Genomic DNA, 17,244 nt, shown 5'->3' on the forward strand with positions numbered 1-17,244 from the left:
ACCACACAGGGCACAATTTGGCTGTGTGAATTTAGTGCACCACAAAGGAAGGATTAACATGCTCTGTGTTGTGTGTCTGCAGTTTGTAAAGACATACCCGGAGACCTCCTGTTCTTGATTGACAGCTCTGGGAGCATCTACCCACAGGACTATGAGAAAATGAAAAACTTCATAAAATCTGTGGTCAGCAAGTCCAACGTCGGGCAGAACGACGTCCATGTGGGAGTCATGCAGTTCAGCACCATCCAACAGCTGGTGTTCCCCCTCAACCGCCATTTCACAAAAGACCAAATGCTGCAAGCCATCGATGGCATGCAGCAGATCGGAGGAGGTACGCACACGGGAGAAGCTATCGCAGTTTTATCGCCGTACTTTGATGCGTCCCAAGGCGGGCGCCCTAGCGTAGGGAAGAGGATGGTGGTGATTACCGATGGAGAAGCTCAAGATAATGTCAAAATCCCCGCTGTGGCCATGAGGCGCAAGGGTGTCGTGGTCTATGCCATCGGGGTGGTGGACGCTAACACCACCCAGCTGCTGGAGATCAGCGGATCACCAGAACGCGTCTACGCCGAGAGGGACTTTGATGCGCTGAAGGACTTGGAGAGCCAGGTGGCTTTGGAGATCTGCGATCCAGAAAGAGGTCCTTCGTAACACACTGCTCACCATTCACATTCAGTGAACCCCAGTTTATCGAGGGGGATACGTTCCAGACCCACCGGCGATATAGATAGACCATATAAAGAACTTCTTCCACATGCTTTAAACACATTTAAATGTATTTTTAAAACACACTTGAACTTTCCAAAACAATTGCTTAAAAATCAGCAATACCGCGGGGGCGTGAAAAATGAACCGCAACATAGTGGAGGGTCGCTGTACTCTGCTGGTTCTTACAGGAAATAAAGCTGATTCTTTTCTCCTCCACCAGACTGCAAGAAGACTGAGAAGGCAGACATCATCTTCTTGGTGGATGGCTCCACAAGCATCACCTTGGACAAGTTCAGAAGCATGCAAAAGTTCATGTCATCCATGGTCAACCAAACCACGGTCGGCAAAGACCTAACTTCGTTTGGAGTCATTCTGTTTTCCTCAGACCCCAAATCAGTATTTACTCTCAACCAATACAAGTCCAAGCGAGAAGTTCTTCAAGCAATATCGGCTCTCAAGTCACCATATGGAGACACCTACACAGGAAAAGCCTTGCAATATGCTTTGTCGTTCTTCAATGCCGAGTACGGTGGTCGGGCAGCGCTCAATGTGCCTCAGATTCTGATGGTAATCACAGACGGTGATGCCACAGATCGGAACAATCTGCGTCAACCATCCACCGCACTAAGAGAAAAAGGCATCAGCGTGTTCAGTATCGGAGTGGAGGGTGCCATCAGGAACCAGCTGGAGATCATGGCTGGGCATGACTCAAGCAGAGTCTTCTACGTGGACAATTTTGCCGCTCTGGAAACTTTGGACAAGAACATCACAAACGTTCTTTGCACCTCCACAAAACCAGGTAGAAGACACAATAGACCTTTTCATCTCTTCACCATACTCGTACTTGCAGGTATAAATTGACAGTGTTTTCTCTGATGGCACCACAAGTAAAGAAACTCTTCCATGTCATGTGACCAAGGCAGAGCGATTGAGAAAACAGGGGAAATGCATTGAATGATGATTTTACCCTTCTTCTCTACTGACGTAGTTTGATGTGTGAAGTGTCAGTCGAAAAGAAGATGTTAAGTGAGGCAAATGACTTCCAAGGGAAATGTAGCCTAATTAAGGTAAAATGATCATTGAGGGACTGGCTATTTAATTGACTTTTCTGTTGCTTGGATTAATGGCAAAGATGTACTCTTTTGATTGTGAAATGGATAACATGCTATAGAGCTAAAGTTAGCTTGCAGGCTAGCTATTATGTTTTGCTAAATTGCTCAAAGACAACCCAACCAAATGTTTTATACAGGCCTGGTGAGGAAATGTCTTACAACTATTTACGACATCCACTTGATTAATCCTCTTGACCCACAGGTTCCTCTTGATTAATTTGGATTTTTTTTTTAAGGAAGTAGGAAAAAATACCTAAACCTTTTGGGGTATTTTTGGTGGCGCAACCCCAAACATATCTAGTTTTATTTCAGGTCAGTGGTAATCAGTCACTTTTCTGCCACCAGGAAGTACCCTCGTTGTCTACTGTTTGCAAGTAATATGAAAAGGTCTATTCAACATCAAACTGAGGAGATGATTCAGATAATATTTCATACTTTTTGTAAACAATAGGTGTCAGAGTACTTCCGGGTGGCAGAACGCGAGTGACTACCACTCACCTCAACTGAAAATGCTGACAAAAAGAGAAACAGTATTCAAAAGTTTTAGTTTTTTTTTTTTAGTTAAAAAAAATATCTTTACAAAAAACTAAATGAATCTGGTGGACTAGTGGGTGATGAGGACAAATGGAGTGTATGTCATAAATAGTTGCAAAGAGAAGATGGCAAGACCGCCAAGAGGCGGAGTAGCTTTTTCTAACAAGACAGAATGGGTAACAAACCTCTATCATCAGGTTTGTGGAAGACATTTTTACACGGGCTTGTATAAAATGTTTGGTTGTGTTGCCTGAGTAATTGAGCAAAACATAATGGCTAGCTAGAAGATAACAGTACAATATGCACTTCACTGTGAAAACAGCATACCTGTTCCATTAATCCGAGCAACAGAAAAGTCAATTTATTAGTCACTCCCTCAATGATTAACAATGTCTGAATTTTCACCACGTCTATTTTTGAATGAACTTACCCTGTTGGAATGTAAATTTCGACTGGCATTCCGTCTCCCTTCCAAGCAATTTGCTTATTGTAGCATCATCTTTTCGACTGACATGTCACACATTCATACTATGGCACTAGAGAAGAAGGCTAAAAGCAAAATTCAAGACATTTACCCTGTTTTCTCCATCTTGGTCAAATGCTATGGAAGGGTTTGTTGACTAGTCGCCCCATCGGAGAAACCTTAGGCCATTGCCACCCGGAAGCATATGTGCTCTCATGGTGAGACGGTCCACTGGTTCACTAATCAGATGATGTGATCGCTAAGAGATGGACATGATCTTGTAAGACTGTAAATTTTCTTCAATGGTGTTCTCTTTGCTTTTGCAGCCTGCGAGAAGCAGAAAGCCGACCTGATCTTCCTGATCGATCAGTCGGGCAGCATCCGCCCTCAAGACTACACCATCATGAAGAGCTTCACCACACAACTGGTGGCCAGCTTCAAAGTCAGCCAGGACTTAGTACGCGTCGGAATGGCGCAGTTCAGTGACATTTTCCAGCACGAGTTCTACCTGAACCAGTTCTTCACTAACGAGTCGGTGACCAAGCACATCATGGGTATGAACCAGCGCGGCGGGGGAACCCTGATCGGACTCGCCCTGGATGCCATAAGGGGTCACTTTGAGGACTCGCACGGCTGCCGCCGGTCAGCCGGTGTCTCCCAGAACTTGGTACTGATCACGGACGGCGAGTCCCAGGATGAGGTGCAGGATGCCGCGGACCGCCTCAAAGCTCTCGGGGTGGAGGTGTTCGTCATCGGCATTGGTGACGTCCACGACCTGCAGCTCCTGCAGATCACAGGCACCCACGACAGGCTCTTCACTGTCGAGAACTTTGATAGTTTGGACAGGATCAGACAAAAGGTGGTCGACACCATCTGTAAATCCAAACCTCCCAAAGAGCTGTCAAGTGCGTTCCATATTCCTACTTTTTAAATTCCTTCCTTCCTTCCTTCCTTCCTTCCTTCTTTCCTTCCTTCCTTCACGCTTACCTTTCCTCCTTGCTTTTTTGTTTCTTTCCTTCTCTTTTCCTGCTTATTTCCTTCCTTCTCTTTCTTCTTTTCTAACCTCCTTTGTTCATTCCTTTCTTCTTTCTTTTAGTCTTTCTTCCTCGCCTCCTTGCTTCCTTCGCTCCGTATTGCTTTTCTTTTTTCTTCCTTGGTTTTTTCTTCTCTTCCTTCCTTTGTTCTCATCTTTTTTCCTTCCTTCTCTCCTACCTTTTAACAATCTTTTCTTCCTTCTTACTCGTGTTACTTCCTTGCTTCTTTCCTTCCTTTCTTTTTCCTTCCTTCATTTGTTCTGTCCTCTTTTTCCCCTTCCTTCCTTTTTTCCTCTTGCTTTTTTCTTTAATTTTCTTTCATTCTTTACTTCTTTCCTATGTATCTTCCTTTTCCCTTCTTTCTTTTCCTTCTTCATTCCTTTTATTTTCTTCAGGTGCGTTCACAGGTGTGTTTGACTTGTTTATGCTTTTTGCCTAACATTGTTTCAGGCTGCAGCATCGACATCGCCATGGGCTTCGACATTTCTCAAAGAACTGGACTTCCCGGTGAGATGTTGGTCAGCGGTCATAGCAAGCTCAGGACCTTCTTGCCCGAGATCGTCCATTACGCTTCCACCATCCAGGGGCTGTGCTGCATCGGCCCCGCCCCGATCAAGACCAAAATCGGTTACAGGGTGGTGGGCCAGGACGGCCGACCCCTCTACGACTTCAAGTTCAAACCCGAGGACCCCAACGATGATGTGATGACCAAGGTCATGACTTTGAATTTGAACGTTCCCACGCGTCTCAACAGCGCCATGCTCAGGTCCTTCGGGGAGAAGTTTAAGAACGACTCCCGAGGTGGAGTGAAGGTGAGTCACAAGTCCTCTGCGTGCATTTTGTGTGGGCCTCGAGTCAAATGACTTGACTCTAGTCAGACTTAAGATTTAAGGACTTGGGACTTGCTTGGCTAAAACTTATGAAAGACTCGACTTGCCTTTGACTTGAACTACATGAAGTCTTGCCTGTTTACTTTTGAAAATCTGCCATTGGTTTTGTTTTTGAAAGAAGACTTCTTTTGTATAGTGTAAAGAACTCTGGCAACGTATGGAACAATCATGGCGGTAGCTCTGAAGATGATTAGATTTTGATTCAAGGATTACGTTTTGATTAAATCTAGCAAAAGACAATGGCAAGATGCAAGTTTTGCAACTCAAAGACAAAAGACACAGCAACAATGACATGGAAATCTATCTTTCACTATAAAACCCACAAAGACAGGTAAGCTACGTTAACGTCACAGTTTACTTAACCGATACCTGCTCAAACATTAACTAAGCTTCATGTTGGTTATGCGAGAAGACATTAAAGTAATAGACAATGCAGAGACTGGTTTGAAAAATGACAATTGTATGACTTGATTTATGACTCCCTTCCCTGACTCGACTCAACTTGATTAAAATTTAGTTGGTGGTGGAGTTGACTTGCTTGACTTTTTCCACATTAACTTGGGACATGCTTGAAACCTGATGGTCAAGACTTGAGTCTTACTCTTATGTAAATATGTTTTCTTCCTTTAGGTTCTGATCATCTTCTCAGATGGGTTAGATGAAGATGTGGTGAAACTGGAGTACGAGTCAGACCTGCTGCGACAGTCTGGTAAAAAAAAAAAAAAAAAATCGGTTCAACTTGTGTTTTTATTGATTGGAACATGGAAGTAAGGCAGGGGACTTCCCACAGGTGTGGACGCACTGCTGATGGTGGGCCTGGAGGGGGCGCCGGACCTGGCTCAGCTGCAGATGTTGGAGTTCGGCCGAGGCTTCGGCTACAAACTTCCGCTCAGCATCGGCATGCAGAGTGTGGGCAGCACCGTACTCAAGCAGATCGTGAGTTCGACAGGAATTCTAAAGCCTGCTGACACTGCATTGTTACATGTCTTACAACAACAACAACAACATGACTGCTCGATGTTGATGTCGTGTTGCGACAGGACATGGTGTCCAACCGCAAGTGCTGCAACGTCATGTGCAAATGTTCAGGACACGAAGGCGTCCGCGGATCTCGGGGTCCCCTGGGGACAAAGGTAATCATCATGGTCATCATCGTCATCCTCATCATCGTCATCATCATGTGACGTTTTTGTCTTTTAGGGGGCGGCAGGCCAAAGAGGTTACCCTGGGTTCCCAGGAGAGGAGGGCGTGCCTGTAAGTACTCTCATCTTGTTTCCTTTCGTCTTTTTTACCTTTCTTAGGTTCCTTCATTCCTTCAAGTCTTCTGGCCTTTCTTTCTTTCCCTCTTTCCTTTCTTCCTTCATTCCCCTTTTCTTTCCTCCTTTCCTTCCTTCCTTCTTTCATTTTCCCATTCTTCCTTCTACATTTCTTCCCTTTATATTTTCCTGACTTCAGTCCTCCATTCATTCCTTCCTTCCTGGCTTTTTTCCCTCCTTTAAATGAAGCAAGTCAACATGCTTCCTTCCTTCCTTGCATTTTCTTTTCCCCAAGGAAATAAGGATCATTCCTTGGTTCATTGTTTCCTTCCTTCTTTTCTCCTTTACTTCCTTATTTCATTCCTTTGTTTCGTCTTTCCATCTCTCCTTGCTTTTTCTTTCCCATTTTCCTTCCCTCCTTCCATTTTTTCTTTCCCCCTGTCCTTCCCTATTTCCTTTCCTCCTTCCTTTTTCATTCCATTGTCCTTCCTTCCCTTTCTTCCTTTTTTCTTCATTATTTCCTTCCTTCCCTCTGTGTTTACTGTTTCTTCCTTCCTTCTTTTTCTTCTTCAAAGGAAGCAAGAAAGTAAAGATCCTTCCTTGTTGTCTTCATTTCCACCTTTGATCTGTGCTTCTTTGCTTCCTTCTTTCCTCCATTTTTCCTTCCTTGCTCCCATCCTTACTTCCTTATACCTCCCTACTTTCTTACTTTTTTCTTCCTTCCCTTCTTACTACCTTCTTTTCTCCTTCCTTATGTCTTTCCTTCCTTGCACTTTCTGTGGCTCCTTCAAAAGAACCAAGGAAGCAAATATCCTTCCTTGCTTCATTCTTTCCTTCCTTCCTTCTTTCCTCCCTGGCTTGCTTCCTTGCTTGTCGTGTTGACGATGCAGCTGTGGTGTCGTTGTGTTTCAGGGTGATCGTGGCGGTCCTGGACCGAGTGGACCTCAGGGGGTTCAGGGCTGCGCTGGGCTCCGAGGACCGAAGGTACTCTCTGATGAAACAGAAAAAATGCCTATACAGCAAATGAAACCAACATAAAAATAGGTGACCATACATGCTAGCTTCCTGTGATAGCCAAAAGCTACATATCTTATTCAAAAAGAACTTAAAGGTCCTTATAAAACAAAGAAATCTAAGCAGTAGGAGAAAAAAAAGGGTCTCAGTCAATGCAACCATGAACAAAAATTGTTACTCCTACCTTGGATGTCTTCTTTAGAAACAAACCGTTTCAGAAAAGATACTCCGTAGCTGTGTGGCTAAATGCTAACCCGGAAATCTTCCCAAAGAACAATATTTTCTGTACCTTCCTATATAACACCAAACTCGAGAAATAATTTGTAAGCGCGCGTGTGTGTGTGTGCGTTGTGTGTTCCGCACTTCATGACGGGACATGCTGAGCGTCACTGACATTTTTTGTTTGTGTTCAGGGCTACCGAGGCCTCCGAGGCAATCGGGTGAGTGACATCGACGAAACGTCGGCCCCGGAAGTTCACCTTGACAAATATGACGTCATGTGACTGTTTTTGCAGGGCGAGGACGGAGAAGTGGGGCTGGACGGCGTCAACGGGGAACAGGTAGACAGTCGGAGAGTCTCATCATCATCATCGTCATCATCTGCAGGTGTGATGAAGGCTGGTCTTGCGTTTGTGCGTGCAGGGCGTGTCGGGACAAGATGGCGGTCGAGGAGAGCGAGGACATCCAGGAAATCCGGTAAACTCTACTCAGACATGATGTGAATTCCATTCATTAGTGCGAGTTGCGTTGTGTGTGGAATTGGCCCCGCGGGCGTGTTGACCTCTGAACTCCAGCCAGTCGACTGACAGGCGCGATCTTGTCCGTCCCTCCGCAGGGCATTCCCGGCATCCGAGGTGAGGCGGGGCTGAAGGGACAGCGAGGCCTGAGAGGCGATCCGGTAAGTTGAGCGTCTCCTTGCCGACCAATCAGAACTGGCCGGTCACGTGACCCGCCATCTCGCGTCTTTCAGGGAAAACCGGGACGGGACAACACCGTGCCGGGACCCGTGGGAGACGTCGGGAATCCCGGTTTGCCGGTCAGCGACGTCCCACAATGCAACGCTGCTGATGTCGTTGTCGTCATGGCTACTTTGACGTGTGGACTTTCTTGATATTCTTTGCTCCCTTCTTCCTTTTCTTTTTTGATTCCTTCCTTCTTTTCTTCCATTTTGCCTTCCTTCTTGCCTCCTTCCTGGCTTCCCATCTTCCTCCCTTCCCTGCTTCTTTCTTTCCTTTCTTCCATCTTTACATCTTTCATTTCTTGCTTTTTTCCTTTGCTTGTCTCCTACCTTCATTCATTTATTCCTTGCGTCCTTTATTCTTTCCTTTCACCTTCCCTCATCCTTACATCCTGCTTCCTTTCTATCTTTCCTTCCTTCCATCTTTGCATCTTTCATCCCTTGCTTTTTTTCTATTTCTTTGCTTAAATTCCTTCATTTGGTCCTTGGTTCATTCCATCTTTGCTTCCTTCCTTGTTTTCTTCATTCCTTACTCCCTTCTTTCCTCCTCTTCTTCCTTCCTTCCTTCCTCCCGTGCTTCCTGCTTTCCTTCCTTCCATGTCCACAGGGAGAACCGGGTCAAGACGGGAGGGCTGGAGAAGCCGGCATCCTCGGGAACGCCGTGAGTTTTTTTCTTCTTCTGTTTGTCGCCATTTTACTTCACTTCCTCTTACACTTGAGTGTGTGTGTGTGTGTGTGTGTGTGTCAGGGTCCTGATGGAAGACGAGGACCCCTTGGGGAGAAGGTGGGAGACATCCCAGAATAACATAATATTTTGCTATATGTCACCAGTACAGACACACTGAGAATCGTGTTTGTGTGTGTGTGTGCGTGCGTGCGTGTGTGTGTGTATGCTCCCCCAGGGTGCCGCGGGAGCTCCTGGAGATCCTGGCGTGTCAGGAAGTCCTGGTGCTTCAGGTCCTCAGGTGAGTGACAAGCAGGAAGTGATGTCAGTGCTGAAAACATTTTTGTATTTTTTTTCACTGATCGCTAATGCCGGTCCAGGGCCCCAGAGGGGTCAGAGGCCAACCCGGACCAAGAGGGATCCCTGGACTTCCTGGGCCGCAGGTGAGCGAGCCGTCAGACTTATCGCCATGGCAATGGCGTCACGGGGCATAAAGTTGTGTGCTTACGAGCATTCTTGTGGTGTCCTGCAGGGGGGGCCGGGCTCACCAGGTGGGGCGGGCTCCACGGGACGACGCGGTGGTAACGGTCAGAAGGTGAGCCATTGACAACTTCGCCTTGGTGTCGTGTCGCGTGGTAACGACGGAGGTGTTTGTCGTTAAAGGGACAACCTGGAGATCCGGGGGTGAGGGGGGTCCAGGGAACGCCGGGACCGCGAGGGGCGCCGGTGAGTGTTTTTGCCTCCTGATCAGCAGGGGACGACGTGGTACATATGCTAACTTCCTTAGCATAAACATCTGCTTTGCATAAATGTGACTGAAAAGCGTTCGTTTACATTCATGACCCTAATGAGAACAAGCGCCATACAAAACGGATGTGTGTGTACGTGAATGTTTTTGGAGGTGTCTACGTGTGTCACATGTGAGAGTGCAGCTGTGTGTACTCGTCATGTAAACTGTTGATACCTCCTCCAGGGTCAGGACGGCAGAGACGGATACGGGCCGGCTGGACCCAAAGGCATCAAGGTAACCAGGGGACCTTCACGCAAGATTACGCACACGCTCCAAACTTGTGTTGACCTCACGTTGTGTGCGTGTGTGTGTAGGGAGATCAAGGCTTCCCCGGTTATCCTGGTTTAGTGGTGAGTGCATCCCTCTTCATTGACGGGAAGTCCTTTAATTTGAAAAAGCCGCCTGAGAAAGTGCTGACTGGCCAAGTCCACTTCTCTCTTCTCAGGGCGAGAGCGGCCTGGAAGGTTCTAAAGGTCTCCCAGGATACAAAGGCAACCGAGGTCGTGGGGTAAGTCGCCACATAAACCAACATACATACACGCACACACACACACACACACACAGAACCATGTTTGGGGTTATGTTGTTAGTGCAAACAGTTCAGCGCAGCAGAAATGCGCTTTGAACTACAGAAGCTGCAAATACATTTTAAATATCACCCTGAGCAATAAAATCAAATTGATTATTCACCCAGCCCTAAAATTCAATTTTTAATGAAATGACTTTTGAGTATTTTGAATTTGTTGTGCGCCCCCTGCAGGGTAACTCAGGTCGTCCTGGGAACGCGGGTCAGCCCGGAGAGCCAGGTTACGAGGGACACAAGGTGAGACAGGACGTCTCCTTTTACACAACACCGATGAATGAATGAAAGAAAGTATAACTGAAAGAATGAATTAATTAAAGAATGAACACATAAATTAAAGATTGAATTGATTGAAGGAAAAAGATGAATGAAATGAAAACTGAATTCAAGACTGAATACCAGTAGATCAATGGATGAATGAATTTATGAATACATGAAAGAATTTTAATGAATTTATGAATGGGGGGAAAAAATATATAAATGAAAACATTAATGAACAAAAGACCAAAATAGTGAATGAAATCTTGAATGAAAAAATGAATGACTAAATGAATAAATAAATGAATAAACGAATGAATGGAAGAATGAAAAAATTCATGAAAATGAAAGTATGAATGTCTAAATGAATGAAAGAAATAAAAAGAATAATGAATGAAGAAAGAATCAAGAAATAAATGAGTAAATAAAGCAATGAAAAAACATGAATGAAAGCTAGAATGAATACATTTAGGAATGGAAGAATGAATGATGTTGTCTTGCTGTGGTCCCGACAGGGCCCTCGAGGTTCCCCCGGAGGTAAAGGCAAGACGGTAAGTGTTGGGCTCATTGTCGTATTGTCACTCAAGTGTGTGGTGTTAAATTGTGTCGTGTTTATTCAAATGTGTCGTGTTGTTGTGCAGGAGTGCGAGCTGATCACGTTCATCCGCGACAACTGCGGTGAGTCCAATATCGTGTCGCCGAGGCCACGCACACCGTGTCACGTTCTCATCCAATCAGTTGTAAGTGTCTCTCTCCCTCTCTGTGTTTGTGATGTCTTTCAGCTTGCGCCACTGGTACGTATGTGTCACTTCCTGTTTCAGTTGACCACCAGATTTTGGACAGTCAAGACAAACGGCATTATTGTTTGGACTGGAACCAACGAATCGTTGGACAAACGAACCAATGAACGATTCAATTCATAAGTGTGTGACTAAATGAGTGAGTGAATGAATTCCAATGATTGAATGTAAAAATGAAAAACGAGAGAATGAATGAATGGATGAACCAATGAATGTGAATGAAAAAAACATTGAATTAAAGAACAAGTACAAGTATTAATAATGATATGAACAAATGTACTAATGAACCAATGTGAATGACTGAATGAGCAAATGAACGAAGCTTTGGGTTTTGGTAGCCATCTTACTGTGTTCTGTCGGTTGGTGGTTGTTCAGACTTGGGCTCTTGCCCCGCCCTCCCCACGGAGCTGGTGGTGGCGCTGGACATGTCTGAGGACGTGACACCGGTGGCCTTCGAGCGCCAGCGCGGGGCGCTCCTGTCCCTCCTGGAGGACATCACCGTGGCCGAAAGCAACTGCCCCACGGGGGCCCGCGTGGCCGTGGTGGCGTACAGCGCCCACACCAAGTACCTGATCCGCTTCCACGACTACCGCCGCAAGACGCAGCTGCTGGAGGCCGTGAGGAACGTGGCCCTGGAGCGCACGTCCAACCGGCGCCAGCTGGGCGCCGCCATGCGCTTCGTGGCCCACAACGTACTGAAGCGCGTGCGCTCGGGCGCCATGATGAGGAAGGTGGCCGTGTTCTTCTCCAACGGGCCGCCGCAGGACGTCAGCGACGTGGTGACGGCCGTCATGGAGTACCGCGCCCAGGACGTGGTGCCCGCAGTCATCTCCCTGAGGAACGCCCCCGCCGTCAGTCGCGCCATGGAGGCAAGTTTGACCTCAGGGGTTCAGGCCGTGGTGGGGTAGTACTTCAGTACAAATAATTTGTCACTGTACTAATGTTGATTGTTGATTGTTTTTGCTTAGGTCAAATTAGTCCTTAAGTGCCATCTTGTGGCATCTTGGTGCCAAGGAACTATGTTTAAGCCAGTTGAATAGCTTCATTTAGACACAAGTATTGCTTGTTGTACCAAGGAACTCTGTTGCAGTGAGTTGACGAGCTTCATTGAGTTATAAGTATTGCTTTTCCGCCATCTTGTGGCCTAGGAACTTCCATTTAGATAGAAGTAGTGCTTTGGAATTTGCAAATTTTAGGGGGAACCTCATTTTTTTGTGCTCAAGCCAAAGTATTGGTCATGTCGCATCTTGGTGCTAAGAAACTATGTTGAAGTCAGTTGAGGACCTGCAGTTAGATACAAGTAGTGCTTTGACAAGGTACCAAGGAACTGTGTGTAATTGAGTTGAGGAGTTTCATTGAGATAAAAGTAGGGATTCATCGCCATCTTGATGTTGAAGCGAGTTGAGGAGCTACATGTCATGTATTGCATATAACATGCAGTTATAAATATTCTGGTGTGGGGGTGTCTACTTGTCTATTCATGGCACGGGGGAACACTGAACAAATACTTTACAATACTTAGGTCAACTTTTCAGTTCCAGTGAATACGACATGCAGTCACCTATTCGACTTTTTTTTTTTTTTTTGCAACCTAGCCACCCTTATTCGCTGTTTCGGTGCTCAGGCCAGAGCAATAAAAGTACAGTGATAATAACCGAGCCCTGCTGCAAATGGCTAAAATCTTCGCAAAAAGGTTTGCAATTACCTATAGATGCCACAAAATGGCAGCAAAGCACAATTTTCCATGAGACAAGGCTATTGTCTTAACTAAATGAAGCTCCTCCCCTCAGTTCGTCATAGTTCCTTGGCTCCAAGTTGTCACCAGTGCACAATATTTTAGATTTTAGATTTAGAAACGGCGAAAAGGCTAGTTATTAGGAAATAAGAGCGGATACGTTCCCAAAGAAAAATGGCAACTAAACTGGGGTTCACTGTCTTGTTTTGGCACCATCTTGTGGCATCTTTGTTCCAAGGAAATATGTTAAAATAATTGAGGAGCTTCATTAGAACCGAAGTAGCGCTTTGAGTGCTTTTCTCACCTCTAGTCTCGGGTGAGCATTTTATTGTGAAAATGAGTTTGAAGGAGTGTTTCCTCTCAGCTGGACGACACGGGAAACTCCATCTTCACTGTGCTGGGAAGGGACGCTGCCGCCAACCTGAGAAAGGTGAAGAACTGCGCCATCTGTTACGGTAAGCAGCCAGGCTCGCCATTATTATGTTAACACATTAGCCTAGCTGTTAGCTGTACTGTTAGCGTTTGTCGTAGTTGTCAAATGACAGTGCCACCTGGGCGTTTAGTGGGGACTTACCAGACGTACGAGTTTTTTTGAGATACGAGCCGTCTTTTCTTTTTGCTTTGACTTGGGGCTAAAAATTCGAGATACGAGCTACAGTTTGGCAGAAATTGAACAATAAGTTTACTGTCAAACTAAACGTAAAACAAAGAGAATTACACATTATGTATTTAAAAAAACCCATAGCTTAAATTTATTTAGCTGAATGCTAATAATGTAAAACACTATAGATGTTCTAACTATAGCATTTGTGTTGCAGTGTTACAACCCTTTAAGCAACGGATATTTGAACACAAACACCTGAAACAATACGTAGACCGATAATATGACATTACTCACGGGTATATATTCTTTATCTTCTGGGACGAATAATATTACTGCGGCTTACTGAGGTGTAAATTGAGACCGTGTGCACAGACCCATGCCGCCGTGCGCAGGAGTGCGCGTTCATCCAGGAGACGCCGGGCCTGCAGGAAGTGGAGGCGGACGTGGTGATGCTGGTGGACGGCTCCCGCGAGATGCAGGCCGATGAGTACGCCGGCGCCCAGCAACTTCTGGGCTCCGTGGTGGAGCAACTGGCGGTCAGTCCCGAGCCAGGTCGGTCCGACACCCGCGCCCGCGTGGCCGTGGTCCAGCAGAGCGGCGCCCGCGGCACCAAGGTGGAGTTCGGCCTGCGGGCCTACCGGGACCGGCGCCTCATGAGCTCCCACCTGCTACACGACATGCGCCAACAGGGCGGCTCCTCCGCTCTGGGGCATGCCCTGAACCTCGGCCTGAGGGAGGCGATGACTGCCGGCCACGCCCGCAGGAGCAGGGTGCTACTGGCCGTGGTGGGCACCCGGACGGCGCCTGAGGACCGGGAAGTGCTGCGCGCTGCTGCCCAGAAGGCCAAGTGCCAGGGGGTGGCGGTGTTCGTGGTGACGGTGGGCGAGCGCTACGACCGCGAGGAGGTGGAGGCTTTGGCCAGCGAGCCCACACAGCAGCACCTGCTGCACCTGGGACGACTTCAGCACGAAGAGCAGGACTACGCAAGAAGGTTCTTCAGGGTCTTCATGGCCGCGCTCAACAGTAAGACGCAACACTTGAGGAAATATTTTGAATTCGTGTGTCATGCGTTGCTTCCATTTTCAATTTGGCAATCAAAAAACGGACTCATTATTTTGTTATTTGTGTCGGTGTGTGTGTGTCTTTGCCCGTATTTGTGTGTTACAGAGGGCTTCAACTCATACCCGCTGCCATCTTTAAAGCTCATTTGCCAGCGGACGGGTCAAGATGGTGGACAGATCCTTGTTGACGGGTAAGACAGTCATATCATCATCATCATCATCATCATGTTGTCATATAACCGACATGGCGTCCAGTCAGGGGTACACGGAAGAGTTTGCCGACCAGCCGCAGGATAAGCCAAGCGACCAATTTCAGGAACAGACGGGACAGACGGACGCCGTCCACATGCTGAGCCCAGAAGGTTAGGAATGATGCAAAAACACCTGATTATCATTTCCAACTCGTCTTGGAAATGAATGGCTTATAGCTACACATAGTCTACTCACTTTTCACTTACTAAGACTAAAATACTAAAATAAAGTTAACCCGATATGTACAGTATGTGTATTAATTAGGAAAGGTTTGCCAGGGCATTTAGCAGGGCGACATCTTAGGACTACACAAAAAGAGCACAAATATATGCAGATGGGGGCCAATAGGCTCCTGTTTCCGCAAATAGTTTTGGCGAAGGTTGACTGTTTTTCTGGGAAAAAAGTTGTATATCGTGTATATTTCCAAAAGCTGTACGTATTTTTCTAAAAGTCATGTATTTGCAAAATAGTCATTTCCCCAAAAGTTATACATTTCTGAAAAAGGTTGGCTATTTCCCCCAAAAGTAAAAAAAATCAAATAAACAAATAAAATTGGAATATTTGTAATAGAATTAGTAGAAAAAATCCTAAAAACATTTTTGGGGAAAAAAAGTTATTTCCAAAGTTCACATAGTTTTGAGAAAAATAGTAAATTTTGAAACATCTTAAAAACAAGTATTTCCCAAAAAAGAAGGTTGTATATTTCAGTTGTACATTCCACCCTCCAGTCTTTTTTTCCCCAACATTTTATATTCATATTGCCAAACGTATATTTTCAAGAAAAGTCGTAAATTTGCAAAGATCATATTTAAAAAATATATATATATATTTCTGCAAATTTTTTATATTTCCAAAGATTTATATTTTTGAGAATGTTGTAAATTGGCAAAAATAACATGATAAAAAAGTTGCATATTTTGAAAAACAGTAGTATATCTTTCATGAATTAAACATTATTAATAACTTGAATGAATTTCTTTCTTGATCACGCGTCAAACATGACAGAAGACGACGAACTGATGCCGCAGTCGACCGACGCCAACGCCGCAGGTAAAACCCACGATTTCACCACGCGCTTGTGCCCAGCAGATACCTGACCTCTTCCTGCCCCGCCTCCACGCAGACCCCTGCCTGCTGGGCGAGGACGCGGGCGGCTGCGAGGACTACGCCATGATGTGGTTCTACGACAGCAAGCGGCGGCAGTGCGAGCGCTTCTGGTATGGCGGCTGCGGTGGAAACGCTAACCGCTTTAGCACCCTGGAGGCCTGCCAAGACGCCTGCGTGGCTGACACGGCCTGAAGGGGGGCCTGCAGCCAAATGTGACATTTTGCCAACTTGAAACCTTCTCAACTTGATTGTTATTGTTTACGTGCTCGTGTGACCTGACCAACATTCATTCATTGTTTTATATACGCTAACGTTTGTCCACTTTGCATTCCAAAACATTCCAGAAAATTCGGGATTCCTACTGTCTGTATAATGCTGCCCCCTGGTGGGCAAGGCACACACACTAGAATGAGGAACATTGATTATCATGATGCGCATACTGTTGAACGGGAGCTCAAACTTGACATCATAATTGTTAGTATTAATGATTATACAGTGAACCCCCGTTTATCGCAGTAGGTTCCAGAACCATCCGGAATAGTTGAAGTGCGATATAATGAGACCATTTAAAAACTACAATTGGTTGTTGTTTTATGTGCTTGTGTGTTTTTTGTTTTGTGTCATTCCTGCTATGGAGTACATGGCTGTTTGCATTGAATTTGCCCCCTGTCGGACACCGCAAAAAAAAAACTGTTTTAAAATAAAGTTTTACCCCTCCCACATGCTTCGCATTTATTTAAATGTATTCCAAATTCGAGGCAAAGCGTTTGTGCTGTAAAATGTTTTTTTTTTTTTTGTCACTCCCAGTTGAAGCCAACACTGACATAAAACAAAATAGAATTAATGTGGATTTAAAACGTAAAAATGTCCAACAAAACTATCATTTCAGATAGCTTAATGCTGACATACAATGCAAAACTCCATATGCAGGTTAACAGGTAATGAAAATCTTTCAAACAACTGCTACTTTAACACATATGGAGCAGCAATACATAGTAACAGAGCAAGCCTCTTGCTCTTAATTGCACTGCATCTCTTCCAGTAGACCTCAGTACTTAGTACAACTTAAATTTGAACTTTCCTGTATACTGTAAGAACCCTTCCGAATCTGTGATATAGCAGGGATCCTAAATAAATCTAGCAGGGGTTCACTGTATTATTAATCATCACAGTGACATCAAGAATGCAAAAACAAGATGAAACATTGGGAAATACTAAAGTTTCCCGTTGGAGGAAAACAAATTTGTTTGAGTATTGTAAAATAAGAAATAAAGGAATAAAGAATTAAAAGTCAATCAATTTGTGTTGGTTGCAGGTCTCAGGTTCTGTAATCGCGGCTAGTGCTAGCATGCTAACAAAATGAATGCGTAGCTGAATATTTCTCCTGTGGGGAAGGAAGAAGTAGGAGCCGTTATTCACAA

General features: G+C 45.4%; 1 protein-coding gene across 4 annotated transcripts in view; it reads left to right on the forward strand.

The window, feature by feature from the left end:
• The window catches only part of col6a4a (collagen, type VI, alpha 4a), a 41,497-nt gene extending 24,954 nt beyond the window's left edge, over positions 1 to 16,543 (forward strand). For all 4 annotated transcript variants that reach the window (XM_061775438.1, XM_061775435.1, XM_061775434.1 and 1 more), the window contains 34 exons: positions 83 to 640; positions 929 to 1,507; positions 3,144 to 3,722; positions 4,302 to 4,663; positions 5,372 to 5,450; positions 5,532 to 5,677; positions 5,782 to 5,874; positions 5,942 to 5,995; positions 6,910 to 6,981; positions 7,425 to 7,451; positions 7,527 to 7,571; positions 7,654 to 7,707; positions 7,847 to 7,909; positions 7,982 to 8,047; positions 8,577 to 8,630; positions 8,718 to 8,753; positions 8,872 to 8,934; positions 9,014 to 9,076; positions 9,166 to 9,228; positions 9,297 to 9,359; positions 9,607 to 9,657; positions 9,738 to 9,773; positions 9,869 to 9,931; positions 10,184 to 10,246; positions 10,780 to 10,815; positions 10,906 to 10,942; positions 11,047 to 11,058; positions 11,440 to 11,933; positions 13,164 to 13,254; positions 13,776 to 14,426; positions 14,571 to 14,655; positions 14,720 to 14,826; positions 15,722 to 15,766; positions 15,840 to 16,543. In XM_061775438.1, coding sequence (XP_061631422.1) covers positions 83 to 640; positions 929 to 1,507; positions 3,144 to 3,722; positions 4,302 to 4,663; positions 5,372 to 5,450; positions 5,532 to 5,677; positions 5,782 to 5,874; positions 5,942 to 5,995; positions 6,910 to 6,981; positions 7,425 to 7,451; positions 7,527 to 7,571; positions 7,654 to 7,707; positions 7,847 to 7,909; positions 7,982 to 8,047; positions 8,577 to 8,630; positions 8,718 to 8,753; positions 8,872 to 8,934; positions 9,014 to 9,076; positions 9,166 to 9,228; positions 9,297 to 9,359; positions 9,607 to 9,657; positions 9,738 to 9,773; positions 9,869 to 9,931; positions 10,184 to 10,246; positions 10,780 to 10,815; positions 10,906 to 10,942; positions 11,047 to 11,058; positions 11,440 to 11,933; positions 13,164 to 13,254; positions 13,776 to 14,426; positions 14,571 to 14,655; positions 14,720 to 14,826; positions 15,722 to 15,766; positions 15,840 to 16,015 — 5,066 coding nt within the window. In that variant the 3' untranslated portion in view covers positions 16,016 to 16,543. The remainder of the gene's footprint in view (positions 1 to 82; positions 641 to 928; positions 1,508 to 3,143; positions 3,723 to 4,301; positions 4,664 to 5,371; positions 5,451 to 5,531; positions 5,678 to 5,781; positions 5,875 to 5,941; positions 5,996 to 6,909; positions 6,982 to 7,424; positions 7,452 to 7,526; positions 7,572 to 7,653; positions 7,708 to 7,846; positions 7,910 to 7,981; positions 8,048 to 8,576; positions 8,631 to 8,717; positions 8,754 to 8,871; positions 8,935 to 9,013; positions 9,077 to 9,165; positions 9,229 to 9,296; positions 9,360 to 9,606; positions 9,658 to 9,737; positions 9,774 to 9,868; positions 9,932 to 10,183; positions 10,247 to 10,779; positions 10,816 to 10,905; positions 10,943 to 11,046; positions 11,059 to 11,439; positions 11,934 to 13,163; positions 13,255 to 13,775; positions 14,427 to 14,570; positions 14,656 to 14,719; positions 14,827 to 15,721; positions 15,767 to 15,839) is intronic.
• Positions 16,544 to 17,244: the final 701 nt, after the last annotated feature.

The sequence above is a fragment of the Phyllopteryx taeniolatus genome, chromosome 6, assembly GCF_024500385.1.
Source record: "Phyllopteryx taeniolatus isolate TA_2022b chromosome 6, UOR_Ptae_1.2, whole genome shotgun sequence".
Taxonomy (NCBI): Eukaryota; Metazoa; Chordata; class Actinopteri; order Syngnathiformes; family Syngnathidae; genus Phyllopteryx; species Phyllopteryx taeniolatus.